Source organism: Hippoglossus hippoglossus, chromosome 19, assembly GCF_009819705.1.
Source record: "Hippoglossus hippoglossus isolate fHipHip1 chromosome 19, fHipHip1.pri, whole genome shotgun sequence".
Classification (NCBI taxonomy): domain Eukaryota; kingdom Metazoa; phylum Chordata; class Actinopteri; order Pleuronectiformes; family Pleuronectidae; genus Hippoglossus; species Hippoglossus hippoglossus.
Window position 1 is genome coordinate 6,118,677 of NC_047169.1, and position 13,485 is coordinate 6,132,161.

Genomic DNA, 13,485 nt, shown 5'->3' on the forward strand with positions numbered 1-13,485 from the left:
GTAAATGTTTGTCCAATGGAAGGCGGGCTAGCTGTGGGAAGAGCAGGGGAGGTTCTGGTCTCCAGAAGTCCTTATGCAACACACGTCAACAGTATAAAACCCACACAGAAAAGCAGAGGAGCTCTGTGAGCTGTTTGCTACTCTTCGGTAACCAGGTATGCATGGACCGCAGACTTTGACATTGTTTTTACTTCATATTTACGGACTTGAAGGGAAATGAAGTGGCTGATAATTGTGTGCGTCCTTTTCTGAAACTGTCTTTTTCCCCTGGTTGTTTTTCCTTCCTCTGAGGTAGAATGCTGCTGTACGTTGTGGCCTTCTGCCTCCTGGCTGTGTCCTGGGCAAACGACTGCCAGGTGGCCAACATCCAGGTCATGCAGAACTTCGACAGGACCAAGGTGAGTGGGGGACGGAGAAAGTCGGGGATCTCACGTAAAATACGACTGTAGCTGGAAGGTTGTCACTGCTTTTTAAAATATACTAATCTATCGTCTGTCTCACAGTATGTGGGGTCGTGGTACGCCGTGGGGAAGAAGGACCCAGAAGGTTTGTTCTTACTCGACAACATCGTGGCTAATTTCACCATCACACCAGACAGCAAGATGACGGCCACCGCTCTGGGCAGAGTGATCATCTTTGGGTGAGTTCTGTTCTTCGTTGTGAACATTTTGTCTCCAACCTTTTTTTTTTTTTAACAATGTCCTTCTTTCCCTTTGACCTCTAGCCATTGGGAAGTGTGCGCCCAGATGTTCGCCACCTTTGAGGAGACCCCCGACCCGGCCAAGTTCGGGATGAGGTACTGGGGAATCGCAGCCGCCCTTCAGAGTGGAAGTAAGTCGTGGAGCATTCAACACGAATGGGACCAATGTGGAAAATTAGCATAACCTTTTGTCTTTGGCAGTTAGGGGGCGTTGATCTCAGGGATTTGTTGATCTTTAAGTTTAATCTAATCATCCACCCTCACATTTGATTATCTGTGACTCCGAACCTGATGAATGAAAGGTTCCTGCTCCATAGGAATAAATCTGTTGATTGTAACTTGATTCCCAATTTAAGAGCTGGTATGAAATCTCACAGATCCCAGTTCTGACCCAAACTTCTGTGTTTCAAGTGAATTCTCTTTACAAAGTGTAGTTTTAACCATAATATTTAGCATTTCCTTTACGAAAACAGTAGAGTTTGATGAATTGTGTTTTGATGTCATCCGGCTATTAGACGACGAACACTGGGTGATTGACACCGACTACGAAAACTACGCCATCCACTACTCGTGCAGAGAGGTGGCCGCTGACGGCACGTGCCACGACAGCTACTCCTTCATTTTCTCCCGTCATCCCGACGGCCTGAGGCCACAGGACCAGCAAATCGTCACCACGAAGAAGAACGAGATCTGCCTTTTGGGCAAATACAGACGCGTCTCGCACAACGGTGAGTGGCGTCCCACTCGGCGCTCGCTTGTTTGTCTAATGATCGATTGATCCGTGCCTTTTGTGAGTCAATTCCGACGAAAGACCAAGTGAATGATTAATGGAACTGAGAGCAAATCCACGTGATTTCTCTTCCAACTTGATCGACTGATGAGATTATTCTGAAATATCAACAGAAGCAAAGTCAAACCTCTTTTCCTCCCTCTCCCCTGCAGGTTACTGCGAGAACAGCGAGAACTTTTACAGGCAGTGACACCTCTTTGCGTGAAGCAGCCGCCTCTGGGACTGTGTGCCCCTCTGCTGGTCATTGACTCACTCCCACCAGAGGTTCTCATCTCTTCTGCCTGCGTGTGTCTCCACCAGAGGAAGAATCCCATTCTTCTCCAGGAACGAGCTTAAAAATGACAAATTAGAAGCTGTACATGAATATTTAAAGCAAACAAAGCTTGACTGTTCACGCTGATCTGTCCCAACTCAATTCACTTTAACATCTTAGTCCGATCCTCAACATTCGTCACATGTGGTAGTTTTTTTCATTTGTTTTGTATAGCAACTTCAGTGTAGTGTGAGACAACCATCGTCATGGAAACCAGTGGAACTTGTTTTCTGGTCCAAGTGACAAAACCATGTTTACTAAAAACACTGAATGATCCTGAAGCACAAAGGTTGTTAATACACCTAAATGCATACATATTAAGTCAGGTGCTCTGTAGGTGTAGCAGTTTGGTTGTGTCTCGACTCGATGTTGTATGTGTCTTGATCCAGTTTTTGAAATAAAACATTCATATCGTGTTTGGCTCATTCACTGTTTTGATTGCCTTGAAATATTTATCTCTATTCCTGGATTGCAAATGAATAATTCATGATGTTGCCTTTGGAGTCGGTCAAAATACATCAAAATTCAAGTAAATGCAGGATTCTCTTTTAAATTTTTTATTTATTTTTTTATTTTTATAATTGTGCAAAGAAACTAATGGACAGAAACAAGCGTGTGAAACAAGTTTTTAGCTTTAGTGTGATTGAGCATCGGGCGAGATCTGGTCAAGAGGGAAGGAGGACACACACGCTGGAATCAAACTGAAAGTATTTATCTGAAGTGAACTGTGAACATAAACAAATCAAGGTACAAAGGGATGAATCAGATCAGAGAGAGAGTGGAAAGGAGGTGGAGTATCACAAAGCTGACAAACAACCGTTCACACTCACATTCACACCTTGCACGTCTTTGGAATGGGGGAGAAAACCCACGCCGACACAGGCCAACATGCAAACGTCACACTAGGAACCGGGATTTGAACCCTGTCCCACATACACGTTTAGTCTAAATAAAATGAAGTACTAAATGTTGTTTTGAGTGTTATAGGTGGGTTTAAATACATACAACTGGGGTAAAGAAGAGTCCAGTAAGACTAACGAGGTTCCCATCAGCCTCAGCGGTACTTTATCACTGCACTCAGTCACAAACTGCAGGAACTCAGCTCCAAGCGAGACAAGAGTTTTAAATTCAAGATGAAATCAGGGTTAAAATCATGTTCCCATCACACATGAACCCAGACTGTTGATCCTAATGTTGTGAATTCCTGTTTTTGTTGTTTTAGTGGTGACCTAATGTTGTCAAAGTGTATTAATGTTCCTGCAGATAGAAACGAGCATATAGTCAACTCTGGAGCTGCTGAGGAGCTGAACATTGTCACTGTCAAATAAATCAAGCAGAAATAGTAAATATTAGGAGGCAAACACAGAAATTAATGGGTTTTTCTATTTGAGCACAGCCTCATAGAGCTCATAATGAATGAGCTCATTATTTTCACAGCTGATGGTTTCGTATCAGAGAATCTAATGGGCACCAAGAGATTCTGGAGATTGACTAAATGTTTTCTCTCCTTCACTTTGTAGATAAACTAAAATTAATTCTAGATTAAAACATCAGAATGTGTGATATCAACTAGATGGTAAAGGGAAAAGAGAGAGAGAGCAAAAGTCAAGTTGAAGCAAAATCAACATCAGGCTTCGTCTCAGCCGTCAAATCAAACTGATTTTTCATCTCTTTAAATTGAATTTCTACTTCAGTCACCTTTTTATTTAAGCAAAATTCCATTGGCTTTGAAATGCACCTGATGTGACAGAAAAAGACGATGGAGGTAAACCTACAGCTTTATTGCACATTTCTGTACAGTACAGTGCATCATACAACAACTTTGGAGCGCATGATTACAATAAAACATGACAAAAAAAGACCCAGCAAAATACATTGGTCAGGAACAATGTGATTATTGGATCACACTGTTTTTCAAGTTAAAACAACACACAAAAACCCCCAAACAAATAAAAAAAGCGTGTAGCAGTGTCTATCTGTTCTAAGTCTATCTGGTCACATTGCCAAGGCAGCAGGAATAAAGGCACCTTAACCCCTTTTCCTCGACCAGGAGGACCTTCACTAATCCCCTGCCTTAAATAGATTAGTACAAGGAATTAACTCCTGCAATCTCATTCAAGCCTTACAGGGCTGTAGCCTTGAAAAGTCAGGGTGAAGACGGCAGCGGGCTTCACTTACACAGGGAGGAGCACACAACCCTGGCAGCAGGTGACAGATCAAGCTCCCAGATGCAGTTTGTTTTAAGTCATTCAAACCCCGTGGGTGAGGTGAGAGAGGGATCTCGGTAAAGAGTGTCCCAGCGGACGCCCAGACAGAGAAACACTGCTACACTTTGCACTACAGCACAACACCAGAGACATCAGAGGCAACACGAGGCAGAGAAAACCTGATGGATAGTTTGAGCCCCCGTTATGATTGACTGCAAATGTAGCTGCGAATGGAGCATTGAAAAACTTTCCCTGTTATTTTGTCCTTCACCTCATTACTGTCAAGTTTGTCAAATGGCCGCTGCTGCTTATGGGTAATTTCTCTGTCTTCACACTGATCCACTATCAATAATACATGTTACACAGATGGCATGGATCAGTGTAACTCCGAGTGGACAGCGTGTTTACAGCTGGTTTATCAATGCAACACGAGGCAGGTTTGTAAACTTCTATACAACATCATTTTGTTTTAAATCCACCGTGAATGCAGGACATTTTATAGAAATACATAATTATCATTGCTTAAATGAACTGCAGGTGAATAAAAGCTTTTATCTGTAAAAGACTCACTTATCAAAAGAACCCGAGAATAAATAATTTGATCAAACACACACACACAGAAAATCAAAAACAAGTAATTCAATAAGAGCTTCACAAAAACCAAAAGTTAAAAATAAAAATACGAGTAAACATGTGGAAGGAATACGACGGGCGATGATCCAATCAGTCTTTGGCCTGACGACATGATGACGGCTAAAAGAACTATTCATTCTGGGTGTATTTACTAAGGAACAACTTTCGGGGTCTTAAATAAATCCCTATGCAAAAGATAATAATTCTTGATTTATCACAGCATGTTGCAGTATGGAAAAAATAACAACACTATTTATTTATCTTATCCAACCTATCATCTTTAACAAGCATAAGAATGGGATGGCAGCCATGTCAGGAGCTTTCTATAAGAGTTTAAAAATACCTTTCACTCACCGTTGGAAAGTTTTGGTTTTCACATTGGAGCATATTCAATAGATTGGATTCTCCTGAAAGGTCTAGAACTGATCTCGTGATCTGGTACAGTTGTTCCCGACCCCTCGGGTTTGTGATCCATTTAAAAAAAGATGATGTTACCCACTAGCTGCTTTCAGACATGCACTGAGCTACGGATATTCTCCTAAACAATTCAGGAGGGTTTTATATGTGAGAACGTAAATGTCCATGATTGAAAACAGCTACTGGCAGCAGGTCTTTATGACCCAGTTAGGTAGAAGTCTTTTCCCTTTTTATATTTGAAGTTTCTGTAGATATCTGGAGTATTAAAACATGTATGTATCATAAATGTTGCATGACTCGAAGCCACTGATGTGGACTCTGTGTGAGTTTAGGCGAGGCAGAAGTCCATGTGTGTGAGGAGCTCCCTGTGGCGGCTGGTGGGATATGAGGCCTGACACTTTGGACACTCCAAGAAACTCTCGTTCAGGAGGTTGGAGACTTTAGATGGAGACGTGGGGTCATCAATGGTTAGACGCTCAAACTCAAACCTGTTGTAGGAGCTGGGCTCGGAGAAACGGGCATTGGGCTGTTTCTGAAACAGAAAACGTGACGTGTCAGGTCCACTCGTCAGAATAAGGTCAAACTGTCAAAACAGACTGAATTCAAGAAACAAGATTTCCAGTGACACTTACAGCAGACTCCAGTTTGGCGATCTGATCACGAGCCTTGCGGAGCTCCTTCAGCACCTTATGCAACTGGTGCTGCATGCTCTGACGATCAATCTTTTCATCCTCAAAGTCCTTGGCCGAGAATTGGATCTTAGAGGAGGGGGGGGCGGAAATAAATATGAGGAGGAAGAGAGCCAAGAACTCATCGTACTAAAATTAATTAGAAACCACAGTTATGATGGACCCTTGAATCCGAACTGGGAATTACGACTCAAAATGTGCTGATCACGTGGTTCACTTATGTGAAGTGTTTACCTGTTGCTCCAGTGCTGAGATTCTTCTCTGCTCCTCATTTTGGCTCAGAAGAGACTTCTGTAGCATATTTACCTGTAAAAGCCAAATACTCAGATCAATACAATGTAATATTTAAACCATTTTCCATTCAAATAAACATGGTATGAGATTCTATTCGAATATAAAACAGATCTGAGATATTCCATTTTAGTGAGTAACATATAATTAATAGACAACTTGTTCCATTTCCTCTCACAAGCCCTTGACATAACGAGCGGATGACTTTTATAAATAACTAAATATTACAGGGACTCACGTGGTAACACACCAGTGAGTGTGAGCGTTACCTGCAGTAGAAGTTCAGCAGATCTCTTCCTCTCCTCCTCCAATCGGTCGTCCACACTCTCCAGTTCCTCTCTCATCCGGTCTGCCCGCTCAGACAACACCTTTCTCTCCTCGCACACTGCGTGTCTGCATGCGACAAATAGATATTTACGGAATTATCTTTTTATACTTACATAATGTATAAAAGGGTTCTTCAGCCTTTAAACATTTTGTCTGGCAAACAATTCAAGGTATGTTGAATATTCCAGTTTTTTTTAAATGAGTTTTGGATTAAATGAGAATTTAAATTCTTTAATCTAATTGATCAGAACGCCCCCTCTCAGATCAGACTCTGCTGCTCTGCCTACCTGTTGCTGTGTCGCTCTGCCTGCAGCTGCATCTTGACCTCGTCCAACTCTTTGCTCTTGTCGTCGTACTTTCCCAGGAAGGACGACAGCTGGCTGCTCTTGTCCTCGTGCCTCCTCTGCAGCACCAGCATGTCGTCCCGGAGCCGGGTCACCTGCTCCTTCTGCGACTGCAGCTCAGTCTGAGCCTTCAGCGTCTGGGGAGCAAAACGTAAACTCACGTTTCAGAACTGCATTTGCTTCGTGTCGGCTCATTTCTTCCACAGATCAATTATAAAAGATGTCTGCATCCAAGGAGAGTGGATATTTAATGGGGTTGGTTCAGTCGCATGCAGATTTAGCAATATATCAATCGTCTGAACGGAGTTAATGTAAATGAATTGGAACATAGTTTAACAAGGAGACTGCAGAGTATGACAGGAACGTGAGCAGCAGTAGCCACAAAATGAAGAAGAGAGAGGGTCATTAGGTGAAATCCTTCCACATTTACCTGTTCTCTCTGCATATTGAGCTCCTGGTGGCCTCTGGTGACCTGATCTCTTTGGCTCTTGAGGTCTTTCTGCAACTGCTCATATTGGCTCTTCAGCTGAGCGTCCTTCTCTGGACCTGCTGGGTTTGTAGAAGCTGCAATGAAAAATATATATGTATTTAAATCACACTGCAGAGTCCCCCTCAATTTCCTTTTTCAAACACTGCATAACACCCCAAAAAACAACAACGGGCAATAATGCATTATCGGCTGATATATATATATCTGCTTCTGTTAGATTGTCGTGTTTTGAGCAAAACATGTTAGAGGTTTTTCACCATCTGAACCGGCCTCTTGCTTGGTTTGCTTTGCCTGAGCGAGCTGCTGCTCCAGGTCCTGCGTGCGGGTCAGGACCGACTGGACGTAGGCCTCTCTCTGCTGGTCGTACATCAGCCACTTCTGGTTCTTCTCAAGAGCCTGGTGGTGAGATGTAAAACCCCTTAAACTGAGAAACTGCACTTGATGTCTGGTGCTGTTCAATTCAAGGACACTGAAGGAAGTTTTTTGTTATTGTAGACGTCAGGGACAAGAGTTCGCTTTGTAACAAAGGGTTTTCATCATGGCTGCAAAGAGAAACACTTCTTTCACTTTTGTTTTTTGTTCTATTCAACATAAAACAAAAAACCCAGTGTGTGCTTTGTTGATACTGACAAAAAATGAGTCCTGGATATTTTGGAAATATGGAATGATTCAATTCCCCATGGCTCTGAGTAAGAGAATGAAACGCTTCAAATATACATTTGATGGGTGATGATGTATTTCAGCTGCACAATTTATGAGACACAAACATTTTCCAGGAGTTAGTCGGTGTGTGGACCTACAGAAACACACAGAAAGAGTAAATCATTAACTGAACTCACATCTCTCAGTTGATCTTGTACCAGAGCCAAGTCGGCGGGAGGAACCTGTCCGTTCTGCTGAGGGGAGAAAACAAACTTTTGAGATAAAGCTCGGTTTACACACAGAACTTCATTTCTGCCTGTCATGTATTCTTTCAAGTGGAAAAACACCAACACAACCACCCAAAAAGAATACATAAATCCGCTAAGCAAGCGTTGTTATTCTACACATGGTGGCGTCCAAATTAATCCCGGTTAAGCGAATTTACAGACAGTAATTACAGACAGAACTGGAGGCTTTTAGTCTGTGATATTCCACAACATAAACTGGGACTTGTTTTGACATAAAATCAAAGAACAACTGAAGTTGTTCTAAAAAGGAAAATGATGGACGCTCTCCCTTTGAAGTGCTTCATGTTCGTGTTGTTGTTTGTGTCTGTTGTTTACCATCCGTTTTCTGTGAAACATCTCAGACACTAAAAAACAGTAGGTCTGCCACAGGCTTTAAAAACCCTCGTAGGTTTGCTGCGTTAAATTATTAATCTCCTTAATTTTTCATGACGCAAGAAAAACATTGCTGCGAGTGATCAATCTACGCTGCTATTATTTCAGAGACCGGGACACTCCACCCTCAGGGCTGATTCCTCAACAGTCGTTCATCTCATAACTCTGTCGCCCTGACCCGGAGGTCGACACGTCTGATCCCTTTCCCAACGCCTAAGCTCGAGCAAACTCAGAACTGTCACAGCAGCAGGCATCTATACGATCATCTCCACGCTAATGCTCTGTGAGCTCCTCCACTGCCAGACAAGCATCATGAGCTCGTCAACTTTTTCCAGATGGATTTCAACACGCCTCCCATAAGCTAAGCCTACAAATAGCTTCTGTGAAACCAGGAAGAACGAGAGGGATGGACGGAGTCGGGGTCGGTTGGTCAGAGAATATTCACAGTGATACAAAAGGGAGCTAAGCTGAAGGGTTCGTAGAGCGGAGAGCATTCCTGGGATATTACTGTAAAGATGAGGAAATGTACTCTGAAAGACGCTAGTATCATAAGGGACCACAAGTACAAAGTATTCCTATACCGTCCAGTACATACTCTGCTTTTTAATACTGTCCAACCTTGACTCCGAGAGGTAGTGGCTTGGAAATCAAAGCAGGAGTTATGAAAAACAATCTGAACATTTAGATTCATGGGAAGCGTTTCCAGAGATTCTAGTTGACCTTTGAGGGGAAAAAACAAAACAATGAATCTTTAAAAAACACTGCATCTGTATAGTGTTTTTGCTTTGTTTTTTAAATCTCCTCTTTTCCTGCTTCAAACTTTCTTACTTACTTGGCCTTTGCCTCAACTGAATGACAATGTGAAATGGGAAAACAGGGAGAGCAACTATTTTTTAATAAAAGAGCAGGAAAGGGATTAGTCCTGTAAAAAGTAGCCCGGTTGTTTGTATTTGTCTTGAACTGAGCTTGAGAAAAAAATCCTTTCTATCCATGAAGGGGAGGTGTGTGATGTCTTCAGCAATCCAATTCCTCAGGTCCTCCTAGTGGTGTTGCAGCCAGCTAAGCCTCTCCATGAGTCAAGGAGACATAATGAGCGCTCTTTAAGTGAGGGACCAGGGGCCTGCTGGGCTCTAAGCATCAAAGACCAAGAATCAGCGCTGCCTTTCGATGAGGAGGAAAAGACGACTGCTCCGAGGGAACCGACCGGCCACTTCAAATTCACCAGAGAGACGATTTTTGATGATAATTGTACAACGCTATTAACAAAAGTGTCAAAGTTGTTGTCTCATCTGTCACAAAAACCCCTGTGAGCAATGTGTTATTATACTGGTACTGAAATAATGTGTTTTTACATTTGCAATGTTTTATTCTGAGCTATGAAATTACTTTAGTTTTCACAATAACAAATTACTGAAGCTGCTCCTGAGGGAGGGAGGCGTCTGCAGCGGAGGGAAACAATCAGAGGTCCCACAGTGCCACCTAATGGACGAAGGAACAAGTGCATAGGCATTCACAGGCATGAATCCTATAGGTGCACTGGCTACTGATCTGAACAGGTGCTACAACTTTTCAAAAAGAAAACATGGCACCAATTCTGACAAAGTTACTGGTTCCTTTCAAGCACATTTCTGTTAGTCAGACGGTCGTGGCGCTCGAGCTCAAGTCCATTCATCACAAAAATAGAAGTTGTCAAAAACATAATTCAACAAAAATATGTTTTCAGTATGAATAAGAAAAATAAAATCGGAGATGGAGGACATTAGAATGGGGAGGCAGAGGACAGAAAGCTGTGGCAGGATTTAATCCCAGGCCGGGGGGGGGGGGGGGGGGGGGGGGGGGGGGGGATATACCCACTGAACCAACTCTGTTCATCAGTGATTTCTGCCAAAAAAGAGAGAAACTTTTCCCTCAAGATTTCTAATAATCTCATCAAGGATTTTACTCCATTCCTTCACCTTTTTTTTTTTGTTACCAAGCAGCCTGCGAAAAAATTATTTATAATATCCCCGGGGCTAGTCTTTAATAACTAAAAGATAAGTTACAGAAGTGCAGATTCCCAGTAAGATAATTGGCTGTTTGGCGGAGGAGAAGACACCCCCCCCCTAACGAAGACATCCAGACAGGTATAGTGGCTCTAAATTGGTCAACCCACCGTCACCTGTGTTTCCAGGGACTGGCAGCGCGCAGTAACAGTCGTCAGCTTGTTTTTCAGGTTCTCCGTCTCCTGCGACAGGCTCTGGAACAGCGCGTCTCGCCGCTCTGCCTCCTTCCTGCGCTGCTCCAGCTGGGCCTGCAGTGACGCCACCACCTGAAACACAAAAAAGCAATATGAAACAAATGACAACTTCACTAACCTCCCGCGCTACAGCCATGCCCACATGGCTGTGTTTAAGCAGAGACAGTTTGCTGAGGGCATTTGCTCTTTTCCAAGCAATTATCCGCTTCATGCAAATGACAGCACCTAGCGGAGTGTCGCTGCCGCTGGCAACAGAGCGGCTTTTTGTTTTAGCAGCATTGTTGATGTCAGTTAAAGATAAAATATGTAACAGTTCTTCATTAAAATATCTAAAAACGACTACATATTTTATATGTGTTGTTGATTCATGTACTAAGATCTTCCAAAATGTTTCCAACAATATTCAAACCCAGAGAAATCCACAATTATATTCAAGGTAACAGAACGTTTCATTTAGGCCGAGTTCTAATTGGGTCATTTCTACTTTACCAGTGGGTTTGAAAACGATGTGATGGCCACTCGGCTGTTTTGTCCTTTCACAGTTTGTATCAGTCACTCATAATGGACCATGATTATTCATTTGGCCATTTGCTGCGTAAACATGAATCAAACTTTCATACATGACCTCATCTGTGAACATGCTTTGTGCACGAGTCACGACAAATAGATTTTCAACAGCAATGGTGGTGATGACAAAACTCCCATGATTCCACGCTGCATTATGACATCATCAAACTAGGTCTTTTGTTATCGTTTTGATTGAGAGAGCCCTTAAGGCTTAAGTTACATGTTGTAGTTTTAAAGAGGAAGAGGTAAGTGTGATTAAATCACATCACACTCTCACAACGTCCAGGAAAACAATAAGCTGATATTCCAGTTACCAATTTTAGACTGATGCCACTGAGCAGCCGCAATTAGAAAATAATTTGTGCCTCAATGGAAAAGATGTTGGACAGCAACCTCAAGTAAAAATAAAACACATACATTTCTCCTTTTGTGTAACAAGTAACGTCAGTGTCAGTAACAAGTCTCGAATACAAATACAAACAGAGGCAGACTGCAGAGGAAAATGCTCAGTTTATAAATATCAAGTGAACAGCACACTCACCATGTGTTCGCATGCAGTTTTTTGCCGACTGTCTAAACTTCACTTAGCTGAGCTGCTGTCAAAAACGGCATAGAAGGAAGCCATTCCCCCCCCAACTGTTTTTTGTGGCAGCTCAGTGGAATTCTAGGATGATATTCCCTTCTGACAGTTGTCTGCTGCTGGCAATACATATGCCACCAATACAATGCCAAGAGTGCAACAAAGAGATTACTCTGCACAGCTGTAGGTGGATCTCCTCCCCCCGGGTAGAACAGTGCAGCCCCTGGGTGTCCAGTGTGTTTATCTACGTGTCCATGTGTACAGAGGACTTTTTAAATGGATACATGTAAATACAGAACTATCTTAAATGTTCAAAACTCTAATTCTGCGTCATGTATACATACCTCTCCTCCTCTAGCTGACAGCTGCTGTCTCAACGTTTCCAGATCCTGTTCTTTAACCAGCAGCTGCTGGTTGTTTCTCTCCCGCAGCGTCTCAAGGTTAAGAATCCTCTGACATAAACAACACGGGAAACCAAATAAACATCAGAACACAGAAAAAAAGGAAACAGACATGGAGACATGCAGGGAATCTGCCACTGTACCCCTGAAATCCCTAAATGCAACAGACAAACATGTGTTTTACCTCCAGCAGCTTGCTGTTGTCTGAGTCGGGGGGTCGGACGTGTCGTTTGGCCAGTTCATCGATCTTCTTCCTCATGTGAGCGTTCTCCTTCCGGACTTTCTCCAGCTCTGCCTCAGCCTTGGACACGGAGCTGCTGGATTTGAAACCCAGCCTGCTGACGATGGTCTCTTTCCCTTTGGACGTCATGGCTGCTGTGGGGGTTCAGAGGCTTCGACCTGGAAGACTCTGGGAAGACGGGGAATTTGACAGTGAAATCTTGAGGGATAGTGTTATATTCATACAGTTTTAATCAGGGCTGGGCAATAAAACACCATCACAATATAATTTTCATCACTAGCAATATAACAAACAATCTATCTAGTTGAATTGCAATATATGCATTTCAATAACTTGTCTTGCAGTATGACTACAATCAAAATAAAGTACATTTCCAGATTTGAAGAAAAGTGGTCAAAGGATAATTTGTTAAAACCTAAATTATGAACATATATTCAAATGGCACTGAAGCTTATGTTATGGCAAATTTATCAATTTATGTTGCCATTTTGGATTTTGGTTTCTGATTTATCTTTTCGGATCTATTTTAAGGATGTTGTTATTCTAACATCTGGCTTTCTGATATCTGGGCATGTTTAATGCTTTTCATAAATTTTGTCTTTTACTCTTTTACAGACTGATATGAAAATTGGTAATTAATAAAATATTATTTACAAACAGGGATGAGGAAAAAATAATCAAACACTTAATGATTTAATCGACTTATTCGAAAAAGGAGTGAGGAGGAGTACAAACGTATTTAATATCACTCTTTCTCCATAAATGAATAATCGTCTCATACTTAACCAGCCTCCTTTAAATATGTTGTTGACCTTTGCCCTATATTGCACATGATGTACAAAGAATATATGTAGTAATAAATACAATATAAATAACTAAAATAAGGCTATATATATATATATATATATATATTTATACATACCCAAAATGAAATATA

General features: G+C 42.1%; 2 protein-coding genes across 2 annotated transcripts; one reads left to right on the forward strand and one right to left on the reverse strand.

The window, feature by feature from the left end:
* On the forward strand, positions 1–2,219 carry rbp4 (retinol binding protein 4, plasma). Its single transcript, XM_034569785.1, has 6 exons — positions 1–155; positions 296–398; positions 504–640; positions 725–831; positions 1,216–1,428; positions 1,643–2,219. Exons 2-6 carry the CDS (start codon positions 297–299, stop codon positions 1,678–1,680), a joined length of 597 nt encoding a protein of 198 aa, XP_034425676.1. The 5' UTR covers positions 1–155; position 296; the 3' UTR covers positions 1,681–2,219.
* A 1,343-nt stretch (positions 2,220–3,562) lies between these two features.
* cep55l (centrosomal protein 55 like) lies at positions 3,563–12,972 on the reverse strand. The gene is made up of 12 exons (XM_034571060.1): positions 12,749–12,972; positions 12,492–12,717; positions 12,251–12,358; positions 10,676–10,831; positions 8,041–8,097; positions 7,459–7,597; positions 7,142–7,275; positions 6,655–6,848; positions 6,310–6,433; positions 5,984–6,055; positions 5,693–5,818; positions 3,563–5,592 (listed from the first exon to the last, which is right to left on the reverse strand). Exons 2-12 carry the CDS (start codon positions 12,675–12,677, stop codon positions 5,389–5,391), a joined length of 1,500 nt encoding a protein of 499 aa, XP_034426951.1. The 5' UTR covers positions 12,678–12,717; positions 12,749–12,972; the 3' UTR covers positions 3,563–5,388.
* Between the last annotated feature and the right edge of the window lie 513 nt (positions 12,973–13,485).